Raw genomic sequence first — 21,870 nt, 5'->3', positions numbered from 1 at the left:
CGAAATAGCGTCATATTCGAACGATTTTAATGATACAAATAATCTGCGTGCTGTAACTTTTATTCTATCTAATGCTATCATTACAGCATTCAATGATAATTTCTACTAGAACACTATCAGTTTGTTTAATATACGGTATATGTTATTTAACATCGCTGTGTGTTACTGCAGTAACATGCTTTCTTGTAGGGGTTCGTACATTAGAAGTATACTTACATCAAGCACTAATAACGCTATAAAAAGTGGAAACTTATTATTCGACTTAAGATCTACGTAAATTTGCCGTTGGATTCTTGCTGAGACTTTTGAGCAAGATATACTGCTGTGCCCTCAGTTAATCCCTCCTTTTTGTAATTAATTCTTTTTTCTGGTATACAATAAAAAATATTGTTATTACAAATTGTGGGATTAAAAAAGCACTGTTACATCACGTACATCCCCAGTGATAACAGTCAATCGAAAAAAGAATCCTTCTAAATTTAATCGGCTTTTTTGACTAATAAGTCAATGGGCGATTTACGACATTTTCGATTTTACCTTTCTGTTTCTGTTAGGCGATAAGTTGATCATTTTGTTAGTATGTCACTGTAACTGACAGCTTGTTATTTTTTGTTTTTCTATTCCCACTTCAGCTAAATTAGCGCAGTCCACTGCTGGACATAGGCCTCGCCAAGTTCGCGTCAAACATCCGGTTTTCCGCAATAGATGAGTATCCTCCACAGGCAATTTTACGTAGAACGTCGGTACGGTGCGCCGCGGCGGGTCGAAGGGCGTCCTCACACAGCGTTTGCCAACACACCAGGATACGTCTGCTCCAACGGCCATCTATTCTTACGACACTAGTGACTAGACCAATAAACCAATAAAAATTACGATTATTATTAAAACAAAGTAAAATGGGTCTTAAAAGATGTCTAATAGAATTATTATTTGTATCTCCTCGTATGGTATGAAAATCAAAATAACTGCATATTATAGGCAATGAATCGATATTTTTTGCGAAATATACCATTGCCTACACAAATCTACTTGCCAAACCCTTGTTTAACCACTCGCGGAAATATATCTCAAGTGGGTGTTTATTTTAGATAGGTTAACAGCGCAAATCATATCACGTGTTTATAATATATTTTTGTTAAACGTCATTCTCTAATAAAGGATTTTTTTTTTTTTTTTTATGTCACTAGGTCGGTAAACAAGCGTACGGCTCACCTGATGGTAAGCGATTACCGTAGCTTATAGACACCTGCAACACCAGAAGCATCGCAAGCGCGTTACCGACCCAATCCCCAATCCCCCCAGGAGCTCTGGTCACCTCACTCACCAACAGGAACACAATACTGCTTAAAAACAGTATTATTTAGCTGTAGTCTTCTGTAAGGTCGAGGTACTACCCCAGTCAGGCTGCTCCATATTTTGAGCAGGAAATTCCTGCTGTGCCCTACCTCAGTTAAAATTTAACTATGTTACGCAAAAACTGAAATTCTGAAGAATTCCAAAAACTTAACGAGGAGCGTTTTTTTTTAATCAATATTGATTCCGATCACCCAGTTAGCAGGAATTGCAACAGAAAATTACACGTTCTTTTTACAACGCGCGCATCTCATCATGTCTAAAGTAAAGGAAAGACATAAAACAGAGTGCCTAGTTCGAGTTTTATTCACAGAAACATGACAGAAACGTGTTTATACGTGAAGATTATTTTGTATGGGAATTTAAACAGTGCAGCCTAGACAATAAAGAATAGTATACGATACAATCGATACAGAGTCATCTAGCGGTAAACGCGAGAACTAGGTTGAAATCCCGAATTTCCCATACAAAATGAAGGAAAAGTTTACGCTCGTTATTGCGAGACGGATTAAACAAAACCCGCACTAGGCACTCAGTTGATCGAGTGACATTGTGTTGTCAATGATAGTGAAATCATTTTAACCGTGACATGAGAGAATCGCACTACGTCAGTGACAAATGATATATGTACTTGTGAAGTAAAACTTCTTTACTCATGCTTGACTTGGGGAGTGGTAAGTGGTAAATGGTAGCTGGTAAATGCGAGAATGTAAGAGCGTGACGAAAAGTACGATCAGGCGAGGCCACATTTTGTCTCTTTCTCTCATAGTCAGTTACGTTTCGTAATATCTAAGACACGGTACAGGCCTATTGCTAAAGAAGTGTTAAGTGTAAGTTCTCGTTTCTTTTTTTTAACGAGGGGGCAACAGAGAAGAGAGGGCAAACGGACAGTTGGCTCACCTGGTGGTAAGTGAAAACAACATCCACAGACACCTGCTACATCAAAGATTTAGCAGGCGCGTTACCGGCCTTTCAAATAGGAATATGACATGTATGTGATAAAGGCAGAAAAGAAAAAAAATATGAAATTGTCACAGAAAACATATCAAAGAATAATAAAATCCAATTCTTGTCCTACTTGGTTTTATATAAATTAATACAACTATATTTAAGTAAAAGTAAGTTGGCCGTGTGCTGCCGGCAGAGTAGAATAGCACCACCCCCTTTCTTCCCGTGGGGGTCGTAAAAGGCGACCGAGGGATTAACCTGGCTCAAAATTATCAGGGTCCTGGAGAAGGAAAACTTCACTTGAAACCCGGAACGGGGTCTCCGTCAGGCATTCGTGGCATAGCTCTAAATGCGAAAGACCCCTGCAGCCAAACTGGCTCCACACGTATCGACTCGTCGTTCTTGTGGGCCTCGCCAGTGAGGTCGAGAGGGTGGCGCAGAGCTTAGGCAACTCTGCGTTTTCCTTAAGAATGTCCTAGGCGACACAGTGTCTGTCTGTGGAGAGGATACTCCACCCACGTCAGCTCAGCTTCGTGGAAAATAACACGGGGAGTGGCAGTTACCAGTTTTAAGTCCGCGCGTATGGACGTAAGCGCGGGCGCTAGGGGTCGCTCTCGTCAGTGGGAGGGTCCATCGAAGGCCCACTGATTGGTTACCGCCCGCTTCAAGCTGGGCAGCCCCCGGCCAGTAGGGTACCGATCCGTCTCGGTGCTGGTTTGTTCCTTTAGGGTGTAGGGAGCACCAGACTATATCTGGATAATTGGCGCCGTTATCTAGCACACCTGCGGATAAAGGTCAAAATAATAATAAAAAAACAAAGAACCAACATAACACTGCCATGCGCATTTCGACATGGAATGTCCGTACTATGAGGACAGGTCTCCCGAACACCTGCGGAGATTTACAGAACGTACAAGATCCGCGTAAAACCGCAGTGATTGATATGGAGCTCTGTCGGCTGGGTGTATCATTATGTGCCTTGCAAGAAACGAGACTGCCTGGTGAGGGATCCATTCGTGAAAAAAATTATACATTTTTCTGGAAAGGTAAAGACACTGAAGCCGTTCGCGAGCATGGTGTTGGCTTTGCGGTAAGAAACGACCTCCTGTCATCCATAGAAACACCACACGGTGTGTCGGAGCGTGTTATGGTGTTGCGTCTAAATACCAAGTGCGGTTTTATTACAATCATCTCCGCCTACGCTCCAACGTTGATGGCAACCGATGAAGCCAAAAGTCAGTTCTACGACCAACTTGAATCTGTGATACAGAAAGTAAAACCCCGAGACCGCCTTTACATCTTGGGTGATTTAAATGCTCGCGTCGGCCAAAATCACAGTGCGTGGCCAGAATGTATTGGCACCCATGGCGTTGGTAAGATCAACGAGAACGGGCAACGCTTGCTCGAATTCTCTTCAAGACACTCACTTTGCGTTACCAATACCTACTTCAAGGGAAAGCCATCAAGTAAGGTTTCCTGGAGACATCCACGCTCTGGTCATTGGCATCAACTTGACCTAATACTCACTAGAAAGAGCGACCTGGGCGAAACACTTCACACACGTACCTTTCACAGCGCCGAATGCGAAACAGACCACTCCCTCGTCGTGGCGTGTATTGCCGTCGTAAAAAAAAAGATCCACTCATCCAGGCCGTTCGGTAGAAGACGAATTGCTCTTCAAAATACCAGAGACGATGAGATGGTCCAAAAATATGAGACTTCGGTTCGCAGCGAAACCGCTTCCTGGGATGCTTCTATGTCTGTAGATGAAGAGTGGAGTAAAGTCAAACGACTCCTAACAACAACAGCTTGTGAAGTGTTTGGCCACCAGGATACTAAATCACAGGACTGGTTTATTGACAACATCCAGCAACTTCAACCTCTGCTGGATTCCAAACGTAAGGCAGCTCTAAACTACCGAAAAAACCCCTGTCCGAAATCATCCGATGAGCTTAGAATTGCTAAAGCAAATTTGCAACGTAGTACGCGGCACTTTGTTAACGCTTACTGGAACGACCTCTGTATGAGCATTCAATCTTGCGCAGACACGGGTAATTTTGGCGGCGTTTACTCAGGAATCAGAACCGCTTTAGGGCCAGTTATTAAGAAGACAGCTCCACTAAAAGAAGCTGATGGCACTATTATATCAGATAGCCTGAGGCAAATGTCGAGATGGGTGGAATATTACACCGGTCTATATTCACAACCAGTGGACGTTCAGCGGGAGGCTGTGCATAACATGCCGAAACTGGCCACCTGGGAGGAGCTAGACGATCCGCCTACTGTAGAGGAATTGCTCAAAGCTGTCAAGCAGCTAAAATGCGGCAAAAGCTCCGGCAGCGATGGCACCCACGCCGAAATAATCAGACTCAAGTGTATATTACCTGTTCTGCACAATCTATTGTGGAAATGCTGGGAAAAAGGATACATACCGCAAGATATGCGCGACGCTAACATCATAACTTTATATAAGGGTAAAGGCGACCGCGGCGATTGTAACTGCTACCGTGGGATATCCTTACTAAGCATAGTAGGCAAGCTTTTTTGACGAGTGGTTCTTGGGCGAATCCAGAAACTAGCTAATCGTGTGTATCCGGAATCACAGTGCGGGTTTCGTGCACAGCGTTCCGCAATCGATATGGTGTTTACGCTCCGACAAATACAGGAGAAGAGTAGGGAGCAGAACATACCTCTGTTTGTGGCGTTCGTTGACCTGAATAAGGCTTTCGATACGGTTAGCAGAGATGGACTATATAACGGACTTGAAAGCATTGGGTGTCCATCAAAACTTCTGAGCCTGACGAAATGCTTCCATAAAGATATGAAAGGTTCTGTCATATTCAACGGAAACACATCCGGTCCGTTCGAGATGCGTAGAGGTGTACGACAGGGCTGCGTATTGGCCCCTACCCTGTTTGGTATATTCTTTTCATTACTCTTAAGAGAAGCGTTCGGCAATGACCAACAGGGTATCCATTTTTATACGAGGACGGATGGGAAGCTCTATAACATCACAAAACTTCTCAAATCCAAGCGTAATCGCGAGGACATTTTTGTAGACAGCCTCTTATTTGCCGATGACGCAGCTTTTGTCGCTGACTCCGCTCTCGAGCTTCAGACCATATTGGACAGGTTCGCCCGGGCGTGTGCACTGTTCTCAATGACGATAAATGCCAAAAAAACCGTTGTGATGGTGCAGGGAAGCACGAAAATACCGAAAATTACGTTGGATGGCGTGCCCCTGGCTGTCGTAAACAAGTTTGCGTATCTAGGGTCTACCGTGTCGAACAATCTCTCGCTTGATGCGGAGATCGATATTCGTATCGGCAAAGCGGCGACCACCTTCGGGCAGCTTAATACGAGAGTATGGAAAAACAAACATCTTACCACGCGTACCAAGATGATCGTCTATCAGGCATGCATCTTGAGTATTCTCTCTTACGGAGCTGAAACCTGGACGACGTACGCGAAACAAGAACGTCGACTAAACGCCTTCCATATGCGCTGTCTTCGTAACATCTTGGGCATATCCTGGGAGGACAGAGTTACCAACGAGCGGGTTCTTAATATTGCACAGCTGCCTAGCTTCACAGCGTTACTCAAGCAGAAGCGGTTGCGTTGGCTAGGGCATGTGCATCGAATGGAGCCCTCGCGCCTGCCTGCCTGATCTTGCTTGGTGCTGTAGCAAACGCAAAACGTAACTTGGGGAGGCCCATGCTACGGTTTAAGGATTGCGCTAAACGAGATATGCACGCCTTTGGTATCGACCACCAAAACTGGGAAGCAGTTGCCGAGAGTCGTGACGGATGGCGTAAAGTTGTTGTGGACGGACGCAAGATACACGATCAAGCTTGGTTTGAGACTTTAGCGGCAAGAAGAACGCGACAACAACAAGCTTCTTCCGTCGCTGACACCACCCGGTTTACCTGCAGGGCGTGTGGCAAAGGTTGTCGCTCACGTATCGGCTTATTTAGTCACGAAAAGAGCTGTGTAATTAACTCAAGCTGACACTGTTTAAATCGTCTGCAACAGACGGATTGAGGCCAATGATGATGATGATTTAAGTAAAAGAAATAAAGCTTAGATTAAAATTAATAATTGTGTTTACTCGCAAACGAAAAAAAAACCGACTTCAATTACATCGACAAGTAATACAACGTAGAACGACGAAAAATATTCAAGTAACTACGCGTTATCAAAGATTACTCAAAAAGTAGTTATCAGATCTCGATAAAATTTATATGTGACCACATGATAAACACCAGCTTTCGATTAAATTAAAAATTATCAAAATCGGTACACCCAGTAAAAAGTTATTGCGGATTTTCGAGAGATTCCCTCGATTCCTCTGGGATCCCATCATCAGATCCTGGTTTCCTTATCATGGTACCAAACTAGGGATATCCCCTTTCTAACAAAAAAAGAATTATCAAAATCGGTACATCCAGTAGAAAGTTATGTGCTATAATACAACGTAGGTCGACGAAAAAAGCGTCAAGTAAAAACGCATTATTAGATATAACTCGAAAAGTAGTTGTTAGATCTCAAATAAATTTAAATGGGACCAATTGGCGCACACCACCTTTCGATTAAAACAAAATTTGTCGAAATCGGTTTACCCGGTCAAACGTTCTGATGTAACATACATAAAAAAAAAAAAAATACAGTCGAATTGAGAACCTCCTCCTTTTTTGGAAGTCGGTTAAAAACGACCATTGGCCGACGAAATTGTTCCTAATAGATATAGCCATGCATAGCTATTTATGCTAATAGGTGATGAAAGTTACATTAACAACTGAATTATTGGACAGAATTCCAAACCATTGCAATTGCCTGAAAATAAATGTAAAGTTTATATGAAGAATAAATTAATATCGCATTCGCATTCAGTTTGTAACATCCCACTACTGGGCCTTTTTCTCAATGTAAGAGAAGGATTGGAGCTTAGTTCACCACGCTGTTTCTCTGCGGTTTGGCGGATATGTTCCCTACTATGAGCAACGATCGCTATCAGGTATTTATGATAAAAACCGGGACCGACGGTTTAACGTGCTCTCCTAGACACACTACACCAGATCAGTTGTTAATTAATATCTCACTTTTAAAAATAATTTTTAACCGACCTAAAAAAAGGAGAAGTTTACTCAATTCGATCGTATATATTTAAATGTATGTATATATTATCTATGTTCAGGGATAACTTCGTCGTTTATGAACCGATTGAGAATTCTTTTTTGTTGGTAAGGAGATATCCTAAGTGTGGTACCATGATAAGGAAACCAGGATTTGATTATGGGATCCTAGAGAAATCGAGGGAAACCCTTGAAAAACCGCATAACTTTTTACTAGGGGTACCGACTTTGATGAATTTTAATTTAATCGAAAGCCGATGTTTATCACGTGGTCACATTTAAATTTCATCGAGATCTGATTACAACTTTTGGAGTAATCTTTGATAATGCATATTTACTTGACTATTTTTTCCTCTACCTACGTTAGAGCAATAAGCTTGTCGATATAGTTGAAGTCGGTTTTTTTTTCGGTTGCCAGCAAACACAATTTTAATTTGTAAGATGATGAATCAAAGGTGCTTTTGTAGACTATTTGAATAAATTTGTTTTTGATTTTGGTTGTTTATTTTCAATAAATATAAAAATTATAAAATAATTTTTAACAAAAACAAAAACCGACTTCAAAAAGGAAACTAAAAAGTGAAAAATAAATTTACTTAGTACAAAGTAATTCGTATTTTGATTTAGTTAATCAGCAATGATTAAATAAATATTTTATAATTTTGAAGTCGGTGCCAAGTAAAACAATAACTACTCTAGTATCTACTCGTAAGTTGTATTCAGTTTTCTTTCATAATTTGTTTCATTGACTATTAGGTTGAATACTGTTATTATTCTGTTATTGTTTTGACATATCTAATAATATTTTTTGTACTTGTTTGTTGTGTGTGTGTTGTTTGTATTTGTTATTGTAGCCAGGTTGTTGTAGTATTTACTTGGCACCAACTTCAAAATTATAAAATATTTATTTAATCATTTCTGATTAACTAAATCAAAATACGAATTACTTTGTACTAAGTAAATTTATTTTTCACTTTTTAGTTTCCTTTTTGAAGTCGGTTTTTGTTTTTGTTAAAAATTATTTTATTTTACAATTTTTAGTGATGGGTAGACCTAACAAGGATGCTTTTTCTCTTATCTCGGGGGTTCGGAAACATACACAATACACAAGCACAAACACCCAGATCATGACAAACATCTATATGGCCAATACAAATGTCTGTCGTGCGCGGGGATTGAACCCACTAACGCCAGCGCAACAGCCGGTGCTGTGACCGCTGTGCTAACGCGTCGACATACTATGAGTAAAGTTCGCTATCAGATGTACGTAATAACAACCGGGACTGACAGCCTAGCGTGTAGCGAGGCTAGGTTGGGAGAACCACAAGGATTAACAACTAGACTGAAAATAAATATTTGTATAAACATAAATATCCACTCCGAGCGGGAATAGAACCCGCGACCGTCAGTGTTTAGGCGCCGTCGACACGGCACATGCACCATTATATCAAAGCGGTCGTCAAACAGCAAAAGGTAACTGCTGTAAATTGTTGAGAAATTCCTTCGAGTGTTTATGGGCTCCATCATCAAACCTGGTCCTGCGACACAGATGATCACACAGCAGGTAATTGCTATAAATCGTTGAAAAGTTCCCTCGACTATCTTTCGTCTCCATCATCAGACTTTAATGGCACTTGTAACTCATATAGGTGCAAAGTTCTCATCAATAGAGACGAATTAAGTTCAAACAGCAGGTAATTGCTATAAATCGTTGAAAAGTTCCCTCGACTATCTTTCGTCTCCATCATCAGACTTTAATGGCACTTGTAACTCATATAGGTGCAAAGTTCTAATCAACAGAAACGAATTAAGTTCAAACAGCAGGTAATTGCTATAAATCGTTGAAAAGTTCCGTCGATTATCTTTCGTCTCCATCATCAGACTTTAATGGCACTTGTAACTCATATAGGTGCAAAGTTCTAATCAACAGAAACGAATTAAGTTAAAAAGAAGGTAATTGTTATAAATTGTTGAAGAGTTCCCTCGACTATCTTTCTTCTCCATCATCAGATCGACTCCAGACCTTTATTAAATACTAGTGCTTTATAGTGCTTAATGAAAACATGATTAAATTTACTAGTCACCCTAACGATTTTTGAAAGTTTCCCTCGATTTTTCTGGGATCCCATCATCAGATCCTGGTATCCTTATCATGGTACTAAACTATGAATATCTCTTTTCCAACAAAAAAAAAATTATCAAAATCGGTTCATAAACGAAGAAGCTATCTCCGAACATACATAAAATATATATATGTATATATATATATATATACGGTCGAATTGAGTAACCTCCTCCTTTTTTGAAGTTGGTTAAAAAGAGTCGATAACGTTTTACAAATTATCAATGTACCTACATTCTAAAATGATAGGAATAGATATGATAAAAATTACGAAATCAATATTACTTGTTTTATTATAATCGTCCGAAAATGACGCCATTTTGGATTATTGGATTATTTCTTTTATGTGGTAAATATTAAATAATTTTAATATTTTTTAGATTTATTTTTTATCTTGATGTGGGCTATTAAGATTGATATTGGACTAAAAACTCATTTACTTAACATAAGAGAGATATCTTTTTATCTGCTCTTTAAGGGCTTTATATCAATACTTAAAGATATTTATCTGATGTTTAGGACAACACCTAGGTTTACTTTACTTATTCCCCAAAACACGAAATGTTCTCACACAAACTTATATAGTATATTATAATATGTACTCTTTTCATTTATAATTAAGTCATTTAAATCTGTGTGTGCTAAATCCGAGCGCCTCTTTTCTCATCAAACTGTGTTGTTCGGAGTACTAAAGGCTACACGGTAGCTTTTGTGAATAAATAAATAAAATAATAATATTTGTACAATATCGTCTTCAAAAATGGTACCAGTAACCGCATTGTCCACATTAAATCGACCATCCCTCCCCCTTAACTACGCTCAAGTGCTTTTTATTTCTTTGTCTCTTACGGCCATTCTGTTTCTAGCAAGCTTATATATATATATATGTATTTCAGTGCCTAGTATTTTTATTATATAATTTTAATTATATATTGTTATAGCCACCGACAGTCTCAGCGACTCGACAGTCACTAACATTTATCTTTGCTATCTAGATAGAGAGAAAGACGATAAGATTAATAACAACTCGTTGTCAGCAAGTTATAGGGACGTGATTATGGATTATACTTTCAATATATTTTATAAGTTAGAACTATAGATAATATATAAGAAACGATGTATGAGTAAGAAGTAAAAATTATTATTTTATTTAAGGCTATGTCAAAATTATTGAAACCAGCAATTTATTACCGTATTATATATTACAGGCACAAAAACAACCTATGCCATCAATGCCAGGGTGGTTGGTCAGGTTACATCGATTGAGCAATACCCTTACATCACTAAAGTTGAAGTCATGACCTATAACAACCACTGGACACATACTTGCAGCGCAAGTATTCTAACTTCAAGATTTGTACTATCTGCAGCACGATGTTTTATTGAACTGTAAGACATATTAATTAAAATTATCATCTAAAAATAATAGTTTTCAAGGTTTATGTGTTTAGAATTTTCTTCTTATATCTACACTAGTAAAATAGTCTTAAATACATTGATAAATTTTGTTATCATCCCTGACTAGCCCGTGGCGTGTAGTGGCCCTGCTTTCTGTTCCACGGTTTAGGGGTTCGATTCCCACGTGAGCCTGGGTGTAATATTTGTATTTATGTATGTGTATTATTTCAATGTATATTTATAAAAAAAAAATAGTTATAACAGTATTACTTATAACACAGGTATTAAGTTGCTTACCATAGGAACAGACGACCGTGTGTACGTTATAAGATATTTACTATAACACAAGCATTAGATTGCTTACTTTAGGAACAGTGTGCCTAGTGCGAGTTTTGTCTAATACGTCTCGCAATAACGGGCGTAAATTTTTACTTCATTTTGTATGGGAAATTCGGCATTTCAACCTAGTTCTCGCGTTTGCCGCTAGATGACTCTGTGACGATTGTATCGTATACTATTTTTTATCGTCTAGACTGCACTGTTTAAATTCCACACAAAATAATATTCACGTATAAACGCGTTTCTGTCATGTTTCTGTGAAATGTGAATAAAACTCGCACTAGGCACTCAGATGCCGTGTGTGTGTGTGTTGTAAAAAAATATTTATTTATTATTTATTCATTTAAAATATGGAAAATTAGAAAATCAATCACCGAATTGGCTGAATTCGATTTCTTTAGTATTGCGCTTAGTAACATATGTAATTAGCAATTATTCCTTATTAACATAGAATAAAGGTCAGCTTTGAAGTAATTTTACAAAAACTTCCAGGCACAACATTCCGAGAACAGTGAGGATAAGAGCGGGAACTTCGAGTATTTTCGACAGTGGGGAGGTGGTTTATGTTGAAAATATATCGAATCATCCAAACTACAGTCCCAGTACAAAAGATAATGACATCAGCGTGGTTAGAATAGCGCGTGCACTGCCATCATTGCCATCGATCCGGCAGGCTGTCCTCGTAGCCCATGGTTCAACAATACCGGACAATTTGCCGGTTGAATTAGTTGGTTGGGGAAGTTCTGTGAGTATTCAATTATAATGTAACTAACAGTATTTTTTCACTTATCCATAATAATGTTTATAGATACTAGTAGATTCCTCAACTATAAATACTTACCTTACTTTTTGGAACGAAGTTCCTTACGTTGGGCTTGACATTTGGCTGGGCGACCGAACTGAAAAAAATGTGATACTAAAACCACAAGAAAAATATATAACGGAAGTGACGTAATATCAGTCACACGACTGTATGACGTTTGTAAAACTAAAATATTACTAGTAAACTTTTTTTAAAATTATTTATGTAATTTTATACTGTCGACAAAAATAAATAGACACATGTTTTTTTTATTTCACTTAATAGTTTGAATTATTATTATTATTATTATTATTATAACATTTTGTTTGATTTATTTTATTTTACGATATTTGTTATTTTCTAAAATACTAAATTTCCTAAATACTTTTTTGTACTTAATTAAAAACCAATCAACAAAATAAAAAATAAAATCAAGAACTAGAAAATATATAAAATTCAACATTTTTTTTTCAAATTGTGTTGCTTCTATAAGTACTATCCGAAGGAACTTCGTTCCTACCTGATATCTCGTGACACCACATAATTTTATTATAATTATTTATATTTTTTTACATTTCAGATAGTACTTCGCAACTTGACACTCCCCACTATCAATAATAGATCTTGTGCCCAGCGTTTTGCAGGAATTGGAATTACAGTCACTGAAAACATGATCTGCACAAGTATATTAGATCAGTACAGAGATTCGTGTCTCTATAACTTTGGTGGTCCGATGGTGTATCAAGGAATTCTCATAGGAGTTGTGTCTGAGTGCACTTGGCGTCCTGACACTGATAATAGTAGGTTTCCACTCATCAGTACATCAGTAGCCTCTTACACAAGGTGGATTACTGATACTGCAAAATTATAGTATCATTGTTATTTTCTGAAAGAAAAAACAACTAACAAAACAAACGTTAGAAATATATTCAATGTAAAATTATTTAGTCTAAACGATGAAAAACGGTATACTTTTTTAAATTGATTGACTTTGTTTGAAATAAACACTTTAATTAAAAATCATCATCATCATCATCATCATCATTTCAGCCTATCACAGTCCACTGCTGGACATAGGCCTCCACAAGTTCACGCCAAAAATGGTGTGGATCTTTCATTGGTTCTGTATATAATATATATTATTTTACAAGAAATTATATTAAATTGAAAAATTGTTTTAGTTCTGTATGTAATTAAAGTTTTATAACTGTGTCCGTTTAAGTTTTATTCCATCCTTTAATACTTTTTATTACTATATTTTGTGCACGCCGATCAATATCACAGCTTCACAACACGCCATACAAGTAGTATTGTGCACCTGTGATGAGTATGGTAGCTCCTGTGGAGAGTCGAGGACAGTGTCAACATCGCGCTTGTAATGCTTGTGGTGTTGTTGAGTTCCTAAAGCTACGGTATCTTCATAATATCCGGTGGACGATACGCTTGTTTGCCCCTTTGTTAAAATAACAAAAGTGCTTTTGAAAACAATTTCATAAGTTACATTATAGCGCCATCTTTTAACGACTTTGAAAACTACGATGTGTAGGTCACCTTAAATAATAATATGGATATTTGATACCATACAAATAAAACAAGATGGCTCTGGTTACCGTACTTGTAAAATATTTTTAATACTACTTTCAGTTTTTTTCATTATTTTCCAACATTTTATACAATGCACTATTTACACGAAGTATGAATTAAAAGTAATTTATATTGTGTTAAATGTAAATTGATATTTAAGATTTTGTAAAACTGAACACATTTTAAGCATATACAGATATTTATTTGTACCTATATCATCATTACATAGTATAAAACGAAGTTGCTTCCCGCTGTCTGTATGCTTAGATCTTTAAAACTGCGCAACGGATTTTCATGCGGTTTTCTTTAGTAATTAGAATTATTCTAGATGAAGGTTTCTATGCATAATTCAGGTATAATATAATAGAGGAACACTGATAGTTTTTACACCCGTGCGAAGCCGGGGCGGGTCGCTAGTTAACAATAATCAAAAGTTTTGCTACTATTGAAACTTCATTCAGTTTTACTTACGTCAATTGAACAATAGTCTCAATCATCTTAAGGGCAAAAAACTACATATAAAAATAATTGTTACGATAACTGGAGCAGGGTCGTAAGAAATATCTTGTACAAAATCTGGAGCTGACCGACTAGGGACCTCGACTTAGAAAATTACAGCTAAATACTACTGCTTCCAAGCAGTGTTGTGTTGATGTGGTGAGTAGGTGACCAGAGCTCGTGGCGGGATTTAGGGACAGGGTCGGCAACGCGATGGAAATGCTCCTGGAGTTGCAGGCGTCTATAGGCTACGGTAATCGCCTACCATCAAGAGAGTCGTACGCTTAAAAAATTTATTGATGACATTCGACGGGTGCAAAGTAAAAAGAGTTATATACAAAACAGCAACTTTTCAGGAGAGCGCAAAATAGGAAAAAGTGCTCCCATTTTGTCAATTTCACACAAATTTGTTGAAATTTTTATCACTGCTATATTTTTTTGAAAGACAAACAATTGTATATTTTATTTCTTCTAATTATGTTTAATTTTTGAGATATTGCAGTTGTCTGCCTCTACATTGTGCTTAAAAATATGACAACTGAATTAACTACCACTTGGTCGTTTCTACATAGGAATTAATAAATCTGGATTTAATAAAGATGTTTCATATAATTCAGTAAGTGTAAAAAGTATGACTTTTCCAATTCCAAAATTTCCAAAAACGTATTTCCATGTCTATTGTGATGTATTCAAATGGTTTATTATTATGATAACACTTTCAACAAACCTTACTTATACGTAAAAAGCCAAAACAAACAAACATTGTTGCCGGCCGGCGAAGCAGATGACATCTGACTGATGACACAATAGGAATGAACGTGCGCCCCCCGCGCAGACTGCGTAAAAGCGGCCAGGCGGTACTTGAACGCATGTACGTCGTGTAATTTTACAAAACAGCAGTAGTTGTCTTTTTTTAATTGACAAAAGTACAAGAAATGAGGCGATATTTGTATTTTTTATTTTGCCATGTTGTAAAATATAAAGTTTTTAGTTAGTTACTGCAATAAAAAAGAAATCTCAAAATTGTAGTTAACTTTTTTTACTTTGTACCCGTCGAATGTACGTAGTTATTAATATGTAAAGTACATAGGATGTTAATGAAATACTCTATTAATTAACCGAGTGTAACTAGAAGTAAAAATAGATTATCGAGAAAACCCATTAGTCGTCGTTTAGCTGACATTTAGGATTTGCCGACATTTAAACATATTAGGTGCTAAGGAAATCGTCAATTAAATAACATCAGTTGAGGAAAGGTAACTGGATAAAACAAAATGGTCGAATAACAGCCCGCTCGACTCAATTTTCGACGAAAGTCAGAATACTTTTCACATTAATGTAGGCAAAGTTGAAGCTTAAATCATCACATTTCTCTGCATTGAGTTGGTAAATTATTTACCTGCTAAGGTCAATGATCATTATAAGGTAATAAGTAAATAAATAAGTAAATAAATAAATAAAGATGCTTATGACACACGTAACATAGATGCGTACTTTTTAAGTCAGAGCAGTTAAAACATTACCACTCCATTTTCCCTCAGCGCTATAATTTAGAGGTTATCACATGTTTACAGATACATGGGGAAAGGTTTTCCAATGAACCAAACAATGTCGTTACTGGGACAGTGATAATTCCAAAGTCAAGCACGAGAAACCACTGCACAGTCCCAAAGCAACAGTATGAACAGCAATCTCGGGCAGAAGAATAATTGGTCCTTTATTCTTTGAAAATGTTATGTCATCATTTAGATGGTGTTATTTTTTAAAAATAAATTTCAGTCATTACCTTACAATTTCTCGGTTTTATGTCAACTATGCCTTTCGTATTTATTTCGTCATATATTTATTAAATATTCACGTTCTATTGCACCATCCTGTATTATATTATTATACGTAACTGGTGTATCAAATAAAATACAGAAATATAAATAGTATTCTCAACTAATAAGCTTCGTTTATTATGACAATAAATTAAACTTTATTAAACAAAGAGTGATTTCTCATAAGTGAAACTGGAGCTTGTCCAATATATAACAATTAAAATATATAATATACTTAATGGGTTATATTTATATCAATCTAGACTTGTTTCAGCTAGTATTCCCGGGGTGAGATCAATATCCTATCCTAAGTAAGTAGCGCATGCGTGGCGGCCATTTTTCTACCGAGTTTAGACCAGGAGAGTCTTGGACTTTGATAACAAAAGACTGCAGAAAATATTGCCAAAAATGAGTCCTGATAGGGATACCCAAGGTATTTTTATGTGTTTATCTTGTATTGTTGTAGTGTTGTGGTAAAGTTTTTTTGGTAATAGTGTTGTGTATTGCATAGAAATATAAGAAAATTGTTGTTACAAAATGAGTGTTGTTTTGTGTACGAAACGTTGAGATAAAATTTGAGAAAAATATACGTCAATATAAAGAGTAAATTAAATTGTTAAACAATGATAAATTCGGTTCTTTTTTCCGTGAATTTCCCAAAACTTTTTTATGGGACTTATGAATTAAAACGGTTATACTAATCTGCAAATTTACAATAATGCAATTCGACAATAGTCTAAGTTTTAACAAAGAAAATTAACATTAAACTATTTTATTCCAGAATCAGAGGACGTTTTAGAGTCGATAGATGAATTAAAAGAACGGTTGTCATCTATGAAACGAATGATGGAAGAAAGGAAGGCCGTGGGATCAGGTACTAAGGACCTGTTCCAAGGACAGGCAAGGAGTCTCCAAGGAACAACGATGATTGATGGAAATTTCCTCAGCTTCGTCTTCGGCGGTTCCTTATTCGTAATCTTGAGTGTGTCTGTTTACGCTTTTTACAACTTATACCACGCTGTTTTAAAGAAATTCCCTTCGACACACACGGAATTGTAAATTGGACCTTAATTCTTAGTATTTAAGCTTTAAATCGCAATGATAATTATATTATATTATTTCTTGGAGTTTTGAGATTTCCTAACGATATCAATGGCGTTGAGTGTTAAAATTATGATGCCAATAAAATGTTATCAGTTCATTTTGTGAAATTGTTTGTGTTTTATTTACCCACAATTTAATATTTATATAATTTTTTTTTATTTTTTTTTTTTTTTTTTTTTTGTCTAATAAGATTGTTGTATACAATTTTAGTTAATGAAGCTAGCTGCAATCTTAAAACCTAGATTTTTCGGTGATTTAATATTTTAAGTCAATTGAGTTAAGTTAGTAATGACAGATTATGTCAGAAATATGTCGCAAGCAAAACCGGTGCTAGAATGATTACAAAAAATAGATTAAAATGGCTGAATATTTTTGGATAGTGATACTTTTTACTGAGAATTTCTCGTAGTTTTAGACATATCATAAGACAAGTCATACTTGTTGTCTTAATTGTCAGATTTGATAATACATAGTTTGTTAATATATAGACGAAAATGGATCGAATTAAATGATTTATGATACAAAGAAATGCTAACGGTGCTCTTAAGACATTGAATGGATTACATGTATTATTATTAAGTTCCCGCATGACCGAGCGTAGCTCGGTATTTTTAGTAAATCGTGTTTTTTTTTTATATCACTAGCTCGGCAAACAAGCGTGCGGCTCACCTGATGGTAAGCGATTACCGTAGCTTGTAGACGCCTGCAACACCAGAACCATCGCAAGCGCGTTGCCGACCCAAGCCCCAATCCCCCCAGGAGCTCTGGTCACCTTACTCACCAACAGGAACACAATACTGCTTGAAAACAGTATTATTTTGCTGCGATCTTCTGTAAGGTCGAGGTACTACCCCAGTCGGGCTGCTCCATATTTTGAGCAGGAAATTTCCTGCTGTGCCCTACTTCAGTTTTTCCTACCTTAATGATAGCAGATGCGTACAATGCTTTAATTAGAAACTTTTCAACTTTAAATAAATTAAAGGAACTGGGGTCCTACAGAACATCACAGCTAAATAATGCCATTTTCAAGCAGTGATGTGTTCCTGTTGGTGAGTAAGGTGACCAAAGTTCCTGGGGGAGTTGGGGATAAGGTGGGCAACGCGTTTACGATGCTTCTGGTGTTGCAGACGTCTATAAGCTACGGTAATTGCCTACTATCAGGTGAGGCGTATGCTTGTTTGCTGACCTAGTTACATAAAAAAAGAACACATTAGGTAGGTAGTGCTAGCAAGTAGGGGCGGCGTTTTGCTAGAAATATTACTTATAACAATGTTCGACTTTGGACTTTGGTATCTAATTTTATAGAAGATCACAGTTAAATTATATATTTCTAAAACAATTTTAAAATCAAAATCAAAATCTAAAATAATTTTATTCAAATAGGCTTCAAAAGCAATTTCAAATCGTCGCTTTACAAAGTGGGAGTAGGATCGATAGCACTTGTAATGTTCCTGGTGGTGCTGGAGTCCTTAGAGTATACTAACCGTTTACCATCAAATACCACATTGGAACTTAAAAAGCCAACCGGTGGCGGGATAACCATCCAACTGCTGGCTTTGAAGTACACAGCCCGAAGACGGGCAGCAGCGTCTTCGGTGCGACAAAGCCAGTACTGCGGTCACCAACCCGCCTGCCCAGCGTGGTGACTATGGGCAAAACACATGAGTTCACGTTATTTTTGGCGTAAACTTGTCGAGGCCTATATCCAGCAGTGGACTGTATAGGCTGTAATGATGATTACCATCAAATGGACCAAGTGTTTGTTTATCTGTTATCAACTATTTATGTTTTGAGCTTTCACGATTTATATTTTTCATGGTTTTGTATTACCATTTATAGTATTGTGTAAGGTATAAACAAAACAAAAAAGATATACATAATATAACAGGAGTGAGATATGTGATAGGTAAATATAAGTCTTATTAAATATAAGTATGTGGTAGGTAAGTTTAAGTTAGTTTAAAAGTTTTTCTTAAAAAACCTGTACAAGAACTGTCTGTGTTTTTGATACAGGCCTCCTTCTCCGTACAGATTCTGCCAGAATAAGAACGTTCTTGGCAGCAAATTTTTGCCGTCAGAAACAGTGCTGAGGCAGTAACTTAATTGGCATTTTCTTTTCTATTGCCGTTTATATGTTCCTTGTTCTTTTTAACCGACCTCCAAAAAAGAAGGAGGTTCTCAATTCGATTGTATTTATTTTTAATTTTTATGTATGTTACTTCAGAACTTTTGGCTGGGTGGACCGATTTCGACATTACATGGTGACATGGTGGTGTGTGTCATTTAGTCCCATTTAAATTTATTTGAAATTTAACAACTATTTTTAATATGTACGATTTTTATTTTTGTGTTACCCACAATTAGGAATTCTAAACATTTTTGAATATCATATCAAAAATTGACCGCTCCAGCGGGATTCGAACCCGCGTCTTCGACATACCGTGTCGACGCTCTTAGCCAATTAAGCTATGGAACGATATACTCGCTAGAGCGAAACTTTTGATATGATGATTTTTACTTTCGGTTTAAGCGAACCGTGGCGCCGTCTATAGTGAGTTCTTTACAGAGACTCGTAACTATTCAAAGTTTCATATTACAATGAAAATCTTTGACAGGAGACGACACCATGCTATTTTTAATATGTACGATTTTTATTTTTGTGTTACCCACAATTAGGAATTCTAAACATTTTTGAATATCATATCAAAAATTGACCGCTCCAGCGGGATTCGAACCCGCGTCTTCGACATACCGTGTCGACGCTCTTAGCCAATTAAGCTATGGAACGATATACTCGCTAGAGCGAAACTTTTGATATGATGATTTTTACTTTCGGTTTAAGCGAACCGTGGCGCCGTCTATAGTGAGTTCTTTACAGAGACTCGTAACTATTCAAAGTTTCATATTACAATGAAAATCTTTGACAGGAGACGACACCATGCTATTTTTAATATGTACGATTTTTATTTTTGTGTTACCCACAATTAGGAATTCTAAACATTTTTGAATATCATATCAAAAATTGACCGCTCCAGCGGGATTCGAACCCGCGTCTTCGACATACCGTGTCGACGCTCTTAGCCAATTAAGCTATGGAACGATATACTCGCTAGAGCGAAACTTTTGATATGATGATTTTTACTTTCGGTTTAAGCGAACCGTGGCGCCGTCTATAGTGAGTTCTTTACAGAGACTCGTAACTATTCAAAGTTTCATATTACAATGAAAATCTTTGACAGGAGACGACACCATGCTATTTTTAATATGTACGATTTTTATTTTTGTGTTACCCACAATTAGGAATTCTAAACATTTTTGAATATCATATCAAAAATTGACCGCTCCAGCGGGATTCGAACCCGCGTCTTCGACATACCGTGTCGACGCTCTTAGCCAATTAAGCTATGGAACGATATACTCGCTAGAGCGAAACTTTTGATATGATGATTTTTACTTTCGGTTTAAGCGAACCGTGGCGCCGTCTATAGTGAGTTCTTTACAGAGACTCGTAACTATTCAAAGTTTCATATTACAATGAAAATCTTTGACAGGAGACGACACCATGCTATTTTTAATATGTACGATTTTTATTTTTGTGTTACCCACAATTAGGAATTCTAAACATTTTTGAATATCATATCAAAAATTGACCGCTCCAGCGGGATTCGAACCCGCGTCTTCGACATACCGTGTCGACGCTCTTAGCCAATTAAGCTATGGAACGATATACTCGCTAGAGCGAAACTTTTGATATGATGATTTTTACTTTCGGTTTAAGCGAACCGTGGCGCCGTCTATAGTGAGTTCTTTACAGAGACTCGTAACTATTCAAAGTTTCATATTACAATGAAAATCTTTGACAGGAGACGACACCATGCTATTTTTAATATGTACGATTTTTATTTTTGTGTTACCCACAATTAGGAATTCTAAACATTTTTGAATATCATATCAAAAATTGACCGCTCCAGCGGGATTCGAACCCGCGTCTTCGACATACCGTGTCGACGCTCTTAGCCAATTAAGCTATGGAACGATATACTCGCTAGAGCGAAACTTTTGATATGATGATTTTTACTTTCGGTTTAAGCGAACCGTGGCGCCGTCTATAGTGAGTTCTTTACAGAGACTCGTAACTATTCAAAGTTTCATATTACAATGAAAATCTTTGACAGGAGACGACACCATGCTATTTTTAATATGTACGATTTTTATTTTTGTGTTACCCACAATTAGGAATTCTAAACATTTTTGAATATCATATCAAAAATTGACCGCTCCAGCGGGATTCGAACCCGCGTCTTCGACATACCGTGTCGACGCTCTTAGCCAATTAAGCTATGGAACGATATACTCGCTAGAGCGAAACTTTTGATATGATGATTTTTACTTTCGGTTTAAGCGAACCGTGGCGCCGTCTATAGTGAGTTCTTTCTAGTTTCTCTAGCGAGTATATCGTTCCATAGCTTAATTGGCTAAGAGCGTCGACACGGTATGTCGAAGACGCGGGTTCGAATCCCGCTGGAGCGGTCAATTTTTGATATGATATTCAAAAATGTTTAGAATTCCTAATTGTGGGTAACACAAAAATAAAAATCGTACATATTAAAAATAGCATGGTGTCGTCTCCTGTCAAAGATTTTCATTGTAATATGAAACTTTGAATAGTTACGAGTCTCTGTAAAGAACTCACTATAGACGGCGCCACGGTTCGCTTAAACCGAAAGTAAAAATCATCATATCAAAAGTTTCGCTCTAGCGAGTATATCG

At 37.1% G+C, this 21,870-nt stretch overlaps 3 protein-coding genes across 3 annotated transcripts; all 3 read left to right on the top strand.

Annotated features, from left to right (window-relative positions):
- The first annotated feature begins 3,169 nt into the window (after positions 1-3,169).
- Positions 3,170-4,849, top strand: LOC123663962. The gene has a single exon (XM_045598598.1). It carries the CDS (start codon positions 3,170-3,172, stop codon positions 4,847-4,849), a length of 1,680 nt encoding a protein of 559 aa, XP_045454554.1.
- Positions 4,850-6,048: 1,199 nt separating this feature from the next.
- LOC123663961 (trypsin, alkaline C-like) lies at positions 6,049-12,965 on the top strand. Its single transcript, XM_045598597.1, has 3 exons — positions 6,049-6,155; positions 11,785-12,037; positions 12,675-12,965. Exons 1-3 carry the CDS (start codon positions 6,049-6,051, stop codon positions 12,963-12,965), a joined length of 651 nt encoding a protein of 216 aa, XP_045454553.1.
- A 3,340-nt stretch (positions 12,966-16,305) lies between these two features.
- Positions 16,306-17,207, top strand: LOC123663912. The gene is made up of 2 exons (XM_045598556.1): positions 16,306-16,429; positions 16,778-17,207. The coding sequence occupies exons 1-2, from the start codon at positions 16,405-16,407 to the stop codon at positions 17,053-17,055; spliced, it is 303 nt and encodes a 100-aa protein (XP_045454512.1). The 5' UTR covers positions 16,306-16,404; the 3' UTR covers positions 17,056-17,207.
- The last annotated feature ends 4,663 nt before the right edge of the window (positions 17,208-21,870 follow it).

This window comes from Melitaea cinxia, chromosome 21 (assembly GCF_905220565.1).
Source record: "Melitaea cinxia chromosome 21, ilMelCinx1.1, whole genome shotgun sequence".
Taxonomy (NCBI): Eukaryota; Metazoa; Arthropoda; class Insecta; order Lepidoptera; family Nymphalidae; genus Melitaea; species Melitaea cinxia.
This window is presented reverse-complemented; position numbering and strand designations above follow the sequence as displayed.

Coding starts and splice junctions, on each gene's coding strand:
- LOC123663962 (XM_045598598.1), top strand. CDS start 3,170: ATGAGGACAGGTCTCCCGAACACCTGCGGAGATTTACAGAACGTACAA.
- LOC123663961 (XM_045598597.1), top strand. CDS start 6,049: ATGCACGCCTTTGGTATCGACCACCAAAACTGGGAAGCAGTTGCCGAG. Junction 6,156..11,784: donor AAGATACACGATCAAGCTTG/GTTTGAGACTTT, acceptor AAAAACTTCCAG/GCACAACATTCCGAGAACAG. Junction 12,038..12,674: donor TAGTTGGTTGGGGAAGTTCT/GTGAGTATTCAA, acceptor TTTACATTTCAG/ATAGTACTTCGCAACTTGAC.
- LOC123663912 (XM_045598556.1), top strand. CDS start 16,405: ATGAGTCCTGATAGGGATACCCAAG. Junction 16,430..16,777: donor TCCTGATAGGGATACCCAAG/GTATTTTTATGT, acceptor ATTTTATTCCAG/AATCAGAGGACGTTTTAGAG.